Below are 13,020 nucleotides of genomic sequence, written 5' to 3'. Positions count from 1 at the left end.
TTGATTGGCTTGAAGATGGAGATATAAACACTTCATTATTTCATGCAAGAGCTAATGGGAGGCGGAAGAAAAACATAATTGAAGAGATGGAAAATACTGAGGGAGTTTGGACTAAGAACCAAGATGAAGTCTTTGACATTGCAACAAGGTATTTCACCTCTCTTCAACTCTTACAGAACTGATACACCTTGTTCGATCCTCAATGCCATTGAGAGATGCATCACAACGGAGGAAAACATTCCTTGAATTGAGATTTCACTACCGAGGAGGTCCTTCTTGCCTTTTTCTCAAATGAATCCCAACAAAGCACCAGGTATTGATAACCTTCAAGTTTCCTTCTATCGCTCTTTTTGGAATATTGTTGGTTCTGTTCTTATCACTCTGTCTTAATTTGTTGAATGACAGGTCTGACTTTAGGTCTGTTAACAAGACTGTCATTGTCTTACCTCCCCTTACCCCATTACATATGGGAACAAGGGACAATAAAACCTTTGCACTGTTGTCTATAAGATATTGTCTAAGGTTCTTGTTAACCGTCTTAAACATCTCATGTCTAAATGTATTTCAACCAACCAATTTGCGTTTTTCTCGGAGAGAAAAATCTCGAGTAATTTATTTGTTGCTCATAAGCTTATCCATTACCTCAAGGGCTCAAAGAATGGTCCAAACAAGGGATAAACTCATAAGCTTGATATGGAAAAAGTTTATGACAAGGTTGAATGGAACTTTATGTTTGTAATCATGGACCAGTTGGGGTTTGGAGAGTCATTTATTGTAATTATTAGAAAATACATATGTACATTGTCTTTCCAAATCATAATTAATGATCAGTTATCAAAACCTTTCACCCTAAAAAGAGAACCCAGAATGAGATCCTCTATCCTCATATTTGTTTCTCTTTTGTGCACAGGGATTGTCAGCACTACTTAATGAAGCCCATAACAGTGGATTGATCAAAGGAGTCAGAACTAGCATTAAAGGCCCAAGGATCACCCACCTTCTCTATGCTGACGCCAATATCATTTTCATTAAAGATTCAGTTGAAGAAACCCGAAAGATCAAAAACATTCTCAACACTTATGAAGAAGCCTCGAGCCAAAAGATTAATTTTGAAAAATCTAGTATTCATTTCAGCATGAACACATCTCAAACACACAGAGACAACTTCCTTAGGATACTAGATGTGGCTGATAGAGATGAACCAGGAGCCTACCGTGGATTACCTTTGCCGGTTGGTAAAGGGAAAATTAACATCTTCAGCTTTGTCCAGAACAAAACCACTAAATGATTACAAGGTTGGACCAAGAACCTCCACTCTTTTGGGGGCAGAGAGGTTTTTCTTAAATCGGTGACTCAAGCTCTCCCAATGTACGGGATGTCATGTTATCTTCTCCCGGAAGGCACCATTGATGATATCACATCACAAGTGAGATCATTATGGTAGTATGGGAAATATGACAAAAGGGGATGGGTGATGGTCTCTTGAGAAAAGATTTGCAGAGCTAAAAGGGAATACAGACTGGGCTTCAGAGACCTCAAACTGTTTAAGCTTGAACCCTTAGGTTCCCAAGTGTAGATGATTCTACAAAACCCTGATTCTCTGTATAGAAAAGTTTTGAAAGCAAAATATTTCGCTAATCATAATCTCCTTGATGCAAAACTTGGTGGAAAAACTTCCTATGCCTGGACGAGTTTCTTCAAAGCTAAAGAAGCACTAAAAGAGTGGTTTTTTTAACGAGTCAGTTCTGAAGGGAGTGTCAGAATGTTCAGAGATACCTGGGGTGACTCCTCACCCGTTCAGTGGACTTAGCCTTATTAAGATAATGAGTCCAACCCAATCAAATATTCGGACTTTATGCTTCCAGAGGCACCAAGATAGGATGGAGATAAAGTTAGAAGAGTCATTGCGACTGAAGATGCGAACAGAATTCTAAGAACACTCATTGCCCCTTCCAGTATGGACAAACTCATTTGGAGTCGTCACTCGTTTGGATGTTTCTCGGCAAAATCGGGATATTATTGGCTCCTTCTCTGCAAGCAAATTCCTAAGGATAATGAGAGAATTTGGAAGACACTAACGAAACTCCCCATCTTTCCAAAAATAAGATTTTTGATATGAGGGTTTGTCCCGTCGCCATTCCAATGGGATAAAAGCTTAAAAAAACTCACCTCTCTGAAGGAATGTGTCCCTTCTGTAGGGATGTACTTGAAACTTTGATCCAAACCCTGAAGGAATACCCAAGGTCGAGGACTACTCTGGAAATCTCAGGACTGAGAACAAATATCATCGAATGGCAGGGCAATTCCTGTAAAGAATGGCTTGACTGGGCTATTCCCCAACCGGATCATATCGGCCTTGTCCTTCTGATGGTACTCCCCTGGAACCTTTGGAATAGAAGGAACAAACTCGTTCACAATGGTGATACTTAAGAAGATAGAAAGGTGGTCACAGCAGCTTGGAACCTCTGCTCTGAATTCTTTGAGCTCAGTGGAAGTTGGTCTTTCAAACTTAACTAGTGTCACCACACTAGGAAGTGAACCAAGCCTCCTAAAGATGTAGTGGAGGTTAATGTGGATGGCGCTTTTTGTTCCTCAAGAATTATTGCTTCCATTGGAGTGGTGGCAAGAGACGACCATGGAACGGTAATTGGAGGAATGTGTAGGCAACTATTGGCACCATTTAACGCCGAATCCGTCGAAGTAAAAGCATTCACACAAGGGCTTAAACTTGCCTTGGAAAACGGATGAAAAAACACCATTATTGAAGGTGACGCAGTCTCCATTGTTAATAGGCTCGCCAACCAGAGAAATGACGTCTCCACGATTGGATTGTTACTCAACGAAGCATGTGTACTGAATGCCTCCAACATGAGGCTTAAAGTTCATTATGCAAACCACGAAGCAAACAAGGTCGCAATTTTGTTCATTGGGCTTTGTCGAATCACAATCCTTTATGTTTTTTAATGATGATCCTGATTGTATTAAATCCACTGTAATTGAGGATACAACTTAATCCTAATGGCATTTATTTTCAAAAAAAAAAAGTAAAGTCAAATCAATCACAATTAGTAACATTGTTACCTTTAATCATCATCTTGTTTCTCACCCCACTTGTCTGGTTCATTTTCAACAAATCCCATAAACCATCAACCAGGTCGGATGCTTTGCCCAAGCGTTATCCGATAATCGGTTCCCTTTTCGACGTTTTACTGAGTCAAAGCAACCGCGTTCAATGGATCACGCAAATCCTGCATAACTGCTCCTCTGCAACTTACACTCTTCACCTCGTCCTGGGTTACCGCCAGCTCTTAACTGCTAACCCCGACAACGTGCAACATGTTCTCAAGACCCACTTCAACAACTACCTCAAAGGCTATTTCTTTATTAATATTTTATTTGATTTTCTTGGAAATGGTATGTTCAATGTCAACGAGGAGTCTTGGAAGTTCGAGAGGCAAGTTTCGAGTCACTAGTTCAACACGAAATCTCTTAGTAAATTTGTGGAAACCGTTGTTGATACCGAGCTTCACGACCGTTTGATTCTGATGCTCTCCGGCGTTGCTTCTGACAAGATTGCTCGACGTGCAGGATGTTCTTCAGAGATTCTCGTTTGACAACATTTGCAATATCGCATTCGGGTATGACCCGGCCTGTCTTTTAACTTCTGCTGCAAATTCAGTTTGCAGATGCCAGTGGAAGGGTGAACTTGCCGAGGGAGATTGTGGGTGGAGTTGTAATTTGGGGATTAGGTCTCGGGATATAATTTAAGAATTTAGATATATTTGAGTGTATAATTGTAATTTTAATTTTAATTTTATTTTAATCCTATTTTATATGACATATCATCTTGAGTAAAAAAATTCAATATCAAAAGTTCAATGAACAAATTGAAAAAAAATTGAAAATATGATGAGTGAAATAGGAAAGATAATAAAATTCAGTGATTAATCGTGTAAATTACCCTTATTTCTAATACAAAATCATAATAGGTAAACTACATGTATAATCACTAAATCACTAAAGTTCTATTTTGGCCATTGAATTAAAAAAATTCAATTATGTAACTCAATTATTTAAATAGTATTAATTAAGTCAATAATGTTAACTTTTAAGGAAAATATTGATATGACTGTTAAATAAATTTTAATAATTACATATTTGATTCCCATGTATTACATGTATATTCTATCAAGATCATAATTTTAATTATAAAAAATTAATAACCATCCAAGATGTTGACATATGTCACAATCTTATAATTTTAATAAATATATTTAATAATCATCTTATTAGATGGAGGGTGAAAATAAAAATAAATCAATAAAAGAATATGATGAAAAGTGCGGAAGGGTGATGTGTCTCCACTGGCAGGTTCTAAATAAATAAAAGATAAACCTGAGAGGAAAATTAGCATTTTCCGAGTGGAAAAAAATTAATTACATTTTCTACTGGCTGCATAAGTCGAATATAAACTGAAGGTAAAAACAAGAACAAGTCCGAGAAAAGTGACTAACTTCAGGTAATCATCAGCATTTTGCCTAATACTCCCACGAGGAGATTTGGCTGTAACTAAAGGGTACCTAAATTGTCCATTCAAATCATGCAATTATACAAACTTGTCGGTAATTTTGGACCATAAGCCCCGCATGTAATAATCCACGCATGCATGAGGGTAAACAATTTCAAAAATCTTTGTTGCATTGGTGTATGATAACTTAACTACAAGCTACCAACAGAAATATGAGTGGGCAACAAAATGGAACAGTAGTGCTCCCTAGTGAAATCTCGGAATGCCACAGAACTCCAGGAGGCAAGCAAATTGGTTGCCGTCAAAATGTTTATATCTGAATGATCAAAGTATTTAGACCGATGAAATAACATCTGCGCATCCACTTTTCGCTGGCAATTCTTAGTCTCAATTAGTGGGACTGCGCTTCAAGAAGAATGTTGGTGGCAGCATTGATGTCATTTCTAGCGTGCACAAGTGCCTGCCTGGCTGAGTTCTGATCAAAGCCCATCGACACCAGGGTAGCAACAGAGTCCTCCAATGGCTCTACAGCTGAAGGTGCAACTGTGGGTCGATAGGTTCTCTGAAAACAAAGAGTTCAAGGCCGTAATTTTGCATATCAGTGGTCAATGTAATATTAGGTAATACTTTGCCAGACTTGTAAAGCCAAAAATCATTCAAAAATCTTCTCAGTTATACAAGAAAAGGCAGAACCAGCACATGACTGACACTGAATCTAGTAGTTTGATGACAGTGGTACCGACTAAACCTTTTCATAAAACAAGCAACTTTAGATAAAATTATACAAAAATCTATAGAAAACAATTGACCCACTAAATGTCTATTGAAAATACAACAGTTCACCAAAAGCTGGAATAATGGTCAACAGAATACCCAACCTACATGATCTTATTAAATGCTTTGTATGTAATCGGTCAATCCATGAAGACTATTTTTTCCTTCAAACATTGTTAACAGATTTGATATCTATAAAGCTCAAATCTCAGAAACCTCCGATACTACTTAACATTGAGTCAGAATTCCGAAGGGATTGAAGGAGCTAATCTCGAGTTCAGTGCAGATTCTTATGTTTCTGCTTAAATGCCTGAATCTCCCCTCAAAGGAATTAGAATTTCCTACCCTCTTCCTTCTATTACAAGTTTTTGCATTTTTTTAATAAATCTTTCTAAAAGATAATTATGGGTCACAAATCCATAAATCCTCACTAATAATAGTCATGCAAGCAAATGGCTGTCATACGCATTTCGCCATTCAGTATTCCAAAGGGCTATACAGACAATCTAGTAACTGTATGGACATTTTTGCTCTGCATACATGAAGAATTTAGACTTTGATAAAAAAGAAAAGTACAATCATCAATATAGTGGTTTCACACACTAAGGTACACCGCTAGAGTTGCATCAATAGTACTGCATCAAGTTACATATGATCATAATGCCAACCTTCAGAAGAATGCATGAACCTTATAGAAGAGAAGAGGATATATTATTGAACTTATAGAATACCACCCAATGCCAACTACTAAGCAGTAATACTTTAACAAACTAAAATAATAGCAATATTATGACACTGAAATGTTAAATCACCCGCAGCATACTATAATAAGAGCAGTTGAACTCCAACATTCATATGCACCACATAACGCAAGTTTCATGAATCAAATGCATCTGAAAAACATAATTGTATGCAATCTCTCAGCCCTTGCCTGGTGTAACTCCAACTTTGGATTTCGATCACATGCTTCATGATACAAAGTTGACAGATATGCATGTTTATGTCGGCATGTAAATTACAACTAATTCTGCTTTCTAGAAAAAAATGTCGCAAGAAATTTGTTAAAATGAAGAATTTTAAAAAAAATACTTGCCTCCACTTGGCGAGTTGTGTAGGAAGGTACATTTCCTGCAAGATTCCTAGCTGGTGCTGTAGGTGAATTCCCCATAGAGGGCAAAGAAAGCCGCAAAAAGAAGGACGTAATAAACATGGGGAACTGTAAATAAAACAATGACTTTAGCAAATATAAAATTAATGAAAATATATCAGCATATTAATTGAAAAAGATGTTACAAATTGGATGTAGCAACTAGAGAAATAGTTAAAAAGGTGAAATAATGCTATTATAGCAAAATTCAATAACCCTTCTTTAGCAGAGGAACTTTCTTCAGGACAGATCACCTTCAATCACAATAAATTCAATGGCTTCACTTGCAGTGCTAGATCTTTTGAATTTCAAAACATTTACTTCTTCGATAAAAAGTTGTTAACAGTTTTCAAATTTTATTCTAATTTTCGTGGCATTCCGATTTAACTAATATTTCCTAATTCATGTAAAATCAGTGTTAATAAACAGAAAAAGAATGGAAACTTAATTTGTTGGATTAAAAAAATATAAAATCCTTCAATTGGTCCCTGAACTGCAGTCAAATGTTGTACAAGAATTTCACCAAAATGAATTCCTCTGCATCTATTGATCAGTGATCTAAGGAACATCACTAACACCATCAAAATGAAGCAGCTAATGAGCTAATTTTCATTTTTGATAATGACATGTCAAGCCAAATGGCAAGTGTGACATCTATTAATATAAAATCAATTAAATTTAAACTAAAAAACTATTTTCTATTTTTTGTTTCTTTTCTTCTCTATTATCCATTCCAATCCACATGCCACTCTCTTCTCCTCGGCACACCAACGCCAATAAAATGCAATGCAAAAGTAAGTGCATATGCATGCAAGAAAAATTCACATATGCATAATTCACTACCGTTTGAAATGTAGGAAGTTCGTTATAATAGAACCCCTGCACAGGATCATTCATCAATAGGTTTATACCGAAAACATAGCTACCATAGCTGCAGCCAGAATCGCATTTCATCTATGGCATAGATGGAAATCTATATGTATTTCTTCATGTCTAAAAGAAAGGAAAGTTAATGAAACAAAAATTTCTAAGTATCAGATTGGAAACAACCTTGGCCCTTCGGATGCGAAAGACATTTAGACGATATAAGGAACCAGCAAGGATGCCACATATCCCTGGTAAGAGAGATCTTTTCCAAGATGATAGAAGAAGCTGCAAGAAAGAAACTGAAGTTTATCACTGGGCCTTGAAGTAGAAGACTAACACTAAGCAGTAAAACTAATTACTCACTCTTTACCTGAAGACCAGCTAGATAGATGAAAGATTTATTGGAGAAGCGAACACCAAAAATTTGAAACCATGTTGAAACCGGGATGTCAAAATAAAAAGGTACAAATGAGGCAAATACGAGGCCATAAGGTCCAGAAGTAAGCAGGTTAGCCGTGGGATCTGTAAACATTAAGTCTCAAGTAAATTTTCCATCAGCATCACCAATTCAGCGTAGAAAACTAGTATGGTTAATCCTGCATATAAATAACAATCATGCATGCTGATGTCTCAAATTTGTCTTCATTAAAAATTTTAAGAAAATAAAGGAAAGCCATTTTGTTGGCAGCCAATATGTATGACCTAGATTGCGAGTTATACAAGTCAACAAGAGCTTAACATCATAAAACAGGTATAATCACATAAAATTTCGAAAGGTATATTGCTCAAGGGGAAGTTGAGCTTCCCACTCTTGCCCAAGTTAATTTGGAAAAGAATTTTGTAAGTTGACCAAAAAACTATAACCAGAAGAAATTATACAAACTGAGAAAGACTGAAATAACATAGATTTATATTAGAAGAAAATGGCATGGAATGATGAGACAATACATACCTTTAAGGATAGTTAGAGCCATAACCTCAAAGAGAAATGAAGCCACTACCGAGAACAAAATAAAAACCTGCATAATCAAAGCAGACAAATTTATGTGTAGGAAGGCGGTGGCATACTTTGGTTTTTGTGAGAAAATAAGCAGCCAATTTAAAGAAATATAAGAGTATAAACCATTTTGCAAGTCAAACTGAGAATGTCTTCAATTGATGATTCCACCATTATATGTGAAATTTCGTAATAATATCATAAAGGTCTATTGATGGCAGCTCATTCTATTAATTTAATACAAATTTAGTGCTGTTATATGATAACTCCTATGGATGGGTTACCAGTACGTGACAGTAATTTTTATAACCATGGATAATTCATCTTGTTTTTGGCAACCTAGATTTGAATATGGATTTCAAATTCTGAATTCAAATTTCTTATATAGTAATCAAAGACTTGTAATCCAAGATTTTCAAAATATTCAAATTGTAGTAAGGTACCTTAAGATTCCAGTTTAAATTCAAATTAATATTTTTTTATTTTATTATACAAAGAATTCATTGATATAATCAAACTATGTAGATAACATTTATCTCTGTCTCTCTCTTCAATTCTATCAGTATGCAAACTTTCGTAGAGAATTGATCTACTTGAATTAATTCTATCATGTAAATACAGCTTCTACAGTCTCCTATATACTCAGTTCTGATCTTATCAAACCAGAAAACTTATTAGTGACTAATATCCTAAAAAAATAGAATTTCTATTTGATATAAAACCTCAAAACACTTGCACATAATATCACATTAACCGACACTTTCCTATTTCTCTGGATATCAGAAGAGAGTGAAACAAAAGAAAAACCAAATCAAACTCAGATAATTCGCTTAAATGGCAGGGCCTCTTCTAACAAGGGTCACACCGTCACAGTATTAGTACAGTTAGGTTACTGTAGTTTACTACACTGGAAACATAAATCCTATAGTAATAGTCTAATTCTACAAGTATTGGGTGCAACATTAAAGGAACATATATATATATATATATATATGACAACAAACATAACAAAACAGAATTGTATGGTACAAATGCTATGATTACTCACAGAGTACTTATTGGAACCAATTTGTCGCTCAAAGACCCTGAAGTAGTACAGTAGATAAAGTCCAAACATCAGCTCTGGTGTAGATGAAAAGGCAAAAACCGATGTGATTAGCTTCCATATGCTAAGTTTTCCGAAAATATCCTGTCATAACAATGGAACAATCAGAAAGAGCTATACCGAGGTGTAGGAAATGTTTTCATTTATGTAGGGAGTGTGTTTTCAGTCTTATGTAATTAGTGTTATGGTATTTCAGCAGGATGTTTGGGACTGGCAGTGTATTATTGTTCAGATTAATAAAAGTCATAGGCACTCTTTTCCTCCTTCCAACGTCCTTCATGTTACTAATGTAACATGGAGGGTATGAAGGGGGGTTTTAATGAGGCCTAATCTTCTATCAAAAACAATTAACCTAAACGATCGCAAGGAATCTTTGGCTCCCTAAAAGAAAAATAAACAAACGCAATGCCATTCAACTTAATTTTGGTGTGGAGAGATCATCCATTAACAACATGGCACTACAAACAGTTTCTTTACCATCATTTAATTTTACTATATATTTAGCAGCTTTACGGTATAGTTAAGACCAAACACCCTCACCCCACCCCGTTTTCCCATTTTTTAGAGAAATTACCATTATTATCTGGCTTTTTCTGACAATAAATCTTAACACATTAATACCCCCTCCCCTTAACACCTTTTTCCCCATTTCTGAGACAAGTAAGCTTTTGAAAATAGGAAGCATGCTTCCTGAATTAGTTTTATTCAGCATATAAACAGATGCACTTAAAGCCTGTAGAAGAAAATAAAAGAAACTCCCATTCTGCTTTTGTCATCTAAAATAAAATGAGTAACTTTGCACACTGAACAAATACCAAATTGAACAGTACAGCAACTTGTTTAAATGCCTTTGAGAAAATGTAGCACCAACTAATACAGCACTATTATTCCTATAGACGGACACAAGATGATTGAAGTAGCACAAAACAAAACATTATCATGTATGTTTTGCGACATTCAAAGACAATAAAGCAGGCTCCATCAATTGCTTAAGGATTAAACTAAGAAGTTGAATATAAGCTTGTTTTCCTCATGAGCTCGATACTTCAAAAGCTGTTTCTATATCATAATTTTCTACTTAATTATTATTTGTATGCATCCCGATGAGCTTCTAGCGATATTGTCTTAAATATACTATGAACTAATATGTATGTATAGCTAATACCATCCAGTAGGGAAAATGTAGTTTGTTGCTGAAGTTGTCTGACTTATGAGATTAACTATAACATATTGATTAGAAATCTGAGTTGAAAATGTGTTACTATTGAATTGCTCTTCTAGTCCATAGCTCTTCTAGTTTATAACTGCCAACCAGATGATTGCAATCTCTACTCGGTATCTCAATTCTCAACCTCAGTCAATCAGTGACAAAAGAATACTTGATTTTGAGAAAACTTACTGGACCAAAATAAGATGAACCACTAACTAATAATTGAATATCATTCAAATATGTATTCTCTTATAAGATGAATTTAATGTATCTAAACAAATGATATACTCAGGGTAAGATTAATAGAAACTAACTAAAAATCTATGAAAGATATAATGATGTAGAAAACAGAAAACTTAGAAATCACTTTCATCTTATCCACCCGCTTGAAATGAAGTCTTCTAGATCAGCAGTTGATGGGGGAAAAAAGGTAAAAAGAAAGTCATCTACTTGATGCATTGATATCCAAAACAATTATGCATTCAATAAAAGATCCACTTTAAAACCAAAAGAACAATTAAACATTTCTCATTCTTTCCATAAATACACAGGACAAATTTTGAATTTAATTTTCAGAAAAGCAAAGGCCAATCCTGGTAAATTGGGAAAACATTAAAAACAACAGCTTGAGTGAAAATTGAAATGGTAGATCAAAGACGCATCACGGAAAAACCCTAGAATCTAGTTCGCACAATAAACATAAAAAATGAGCACGTATCCACGAACATTGGAAGTGAAAAACTGCGGATCATAATTCATATAGGAAATATTTAAATTAAGAAAAGGAATAAAAAAAAACTCAGATTCAAAGCGAAACAACTTAACAAGGCTTTACCTGATAGGACAATCCGAGATTAAATGAACGGCCTTGGATCCCAACAAATACGGTGAAGATCGCAGATGCAACAATAAAGCTTCTTGTGACTGGAGCATTATCTGCAACCAAGAATCACAGCAATATACTAGCTCATGAAAATTTTAGGGAAAATAGGGAAAAAGAAGAATCATGGAAAACAATGAAGAAGAATAAATAGAACGCACTGAAACCAGAAGGACCGCCGTTCATCTTTCAAAATTGATAGGAATGAAGAAGCAACGGTCTTTGTCTTTCAGCTTTCACCCTTTTTGTATGTCTTTGGTATGGAACGGAATTACAGAACTGAAAGACTCCTCTTTCTTCCATTCATTTTTCTAGTTTTCCTTTGGCTTAAATATACAAATGGTGCCCAATGTATACCTTTGGTTCCAGTTTGGTGACTAACATTTATTTCGTTTCAGTTTGGTGTCTAATATTTATTTCGTTTTAGTTTGGTGCCTAACATTTATTTCGTTTCAGTTTGGTGCCTAATGTTTCATTCCGTCAGTTATTAGTTTGGCCATTAAGTGACACGTTTCACAACCTGTTAATTTTAAAAAAATTATTTAAAATTAAAAAAATTAAAATTATATATATATTTTTAAAATGAAAACATAAATTTTGAAATAAACCCAAAACTTTGAAAACCTTCATTTCAACCCTAAACCACAATGGCCACCGTCTTTTACTGTCTACGAAGCTCCACCCGACCTCCCCTCCCCTTGGTGACCAAAACCTCCATAAAATAGTGATCGATCGACGACCGATCGATGGTGAATCAACCTTTTTTACCTCGCAAGCCCCATGGTAAAAATTGCGATCTCATGCTATTCCGATGGTCGATCGACCATCGATCGGTCACAGTTTCATGGGGATTTTGGTCGTCGAGGGGAGGGGAGGGGAGGTCGGGTGGAGCTTTGTCGACGAAAAAAGGCGACGATCGACATGGGTTTAAGGGTTGAAATGAAAGTTTTCAAAGTTTTAGATTTATTTAAAAATTTGTGTTTTCTTTTAAAAATATATATATATGTGTACAATTTATTTTAAATAAAAATTTTAAAACTATCGGGTTGTGACACGTGTCACTTAACAACCAAAATTAACGGTCTGTCACGGTCTGACCCAATTTGAATTACGAAATGAAACGTTAGCGTCACGGACCAAACCTTTTAGGTCATTGACTTGTACGTAAAAGCTCACATAAGAGGTTCCTTGTGCAGACTCGGGATTGATTGGGCAAGCTATTGGCCCAGTTCTTGGAGAATGTTAATTCTTAATTAAGGGAATTTGACTTGAGATACCCCAACACTTTAGTATATCCTTAAATAAGACTTCAAGTTAGAATAATAATTAATATCATAACAGTAGAAACATAATATAGCTGGGTTTACATAAAACTAGCCTTGTTTGATGAGGACACCTGAGTTCCTTTTACCAAAAATACGACAGTCAGTGGATCCAAGTCAGGGTCACAACATTTCAACAATTGACTGGGCACCATATGCCCCAAGACTCATCGGAGTAAGTCGTTGGGTT

The 13,020-nt window shown here is 35.5% G+C and overlaps 1 protein-coding gene across 1 annotated transcript; it reads right to left on the bottom strand.

Moving 5' to 3' along the window:
- Positions 1 to 4,572: 4,572 nt before the first annotated feature.
- LOC120153708 (rhomboid-like protein 20) lies at positions 4,573 to 11,694 on the bottom strand. The gene is made up of 8 exons (XM_039165614.1): positions 11,670 to 11,694; positions 11,464 to 11,564; positions 9,362 to 9,502; positions 8,269 to 8,335; positions 7,687 to 7,838; positions 7,500 to 7,601; positions 6,396 to 6,518; positions 4,573 to 5,090 (listed from the first exon to the last, which is right to left on the bottom strand). The coding sequence occupies exons 1-8, from the start codon at positions 11,692 to 11,694 to the stop codon at positions 4,920 to 4,922; spliced, it is 882 nt and encodes a 293-aa protein (XP_039021545.1). The 3' UTR covers positions 4,573 to 4,919.
- Positions 11,695 to 13,020: the final 1,326 nt, after the last annotated feature.

The sequence above is a fragment of the Hibiscus syriacus genome, unplaced genomic scaffold (assembly GCF_006381635.1).
Source record: "Hibiscus syriacus cultivar Baekdansim isolate YM2019G1 unplaced genomic scaffold, ASM638163v2 tig00111105_pilon, whole genome shotgun sequence".
NCBI lineage: Eukaryota > Viridiplantae > Streptophyta > Magnoliopsida > Malvales > Malvaceae > Hibiscus > Hibiscus syriacus.
The sequence above is the reverse complement of the archived record's forward strand: the minus strand, read 5'-3'. Positions and strand labels throughout refer to the sequence as shown.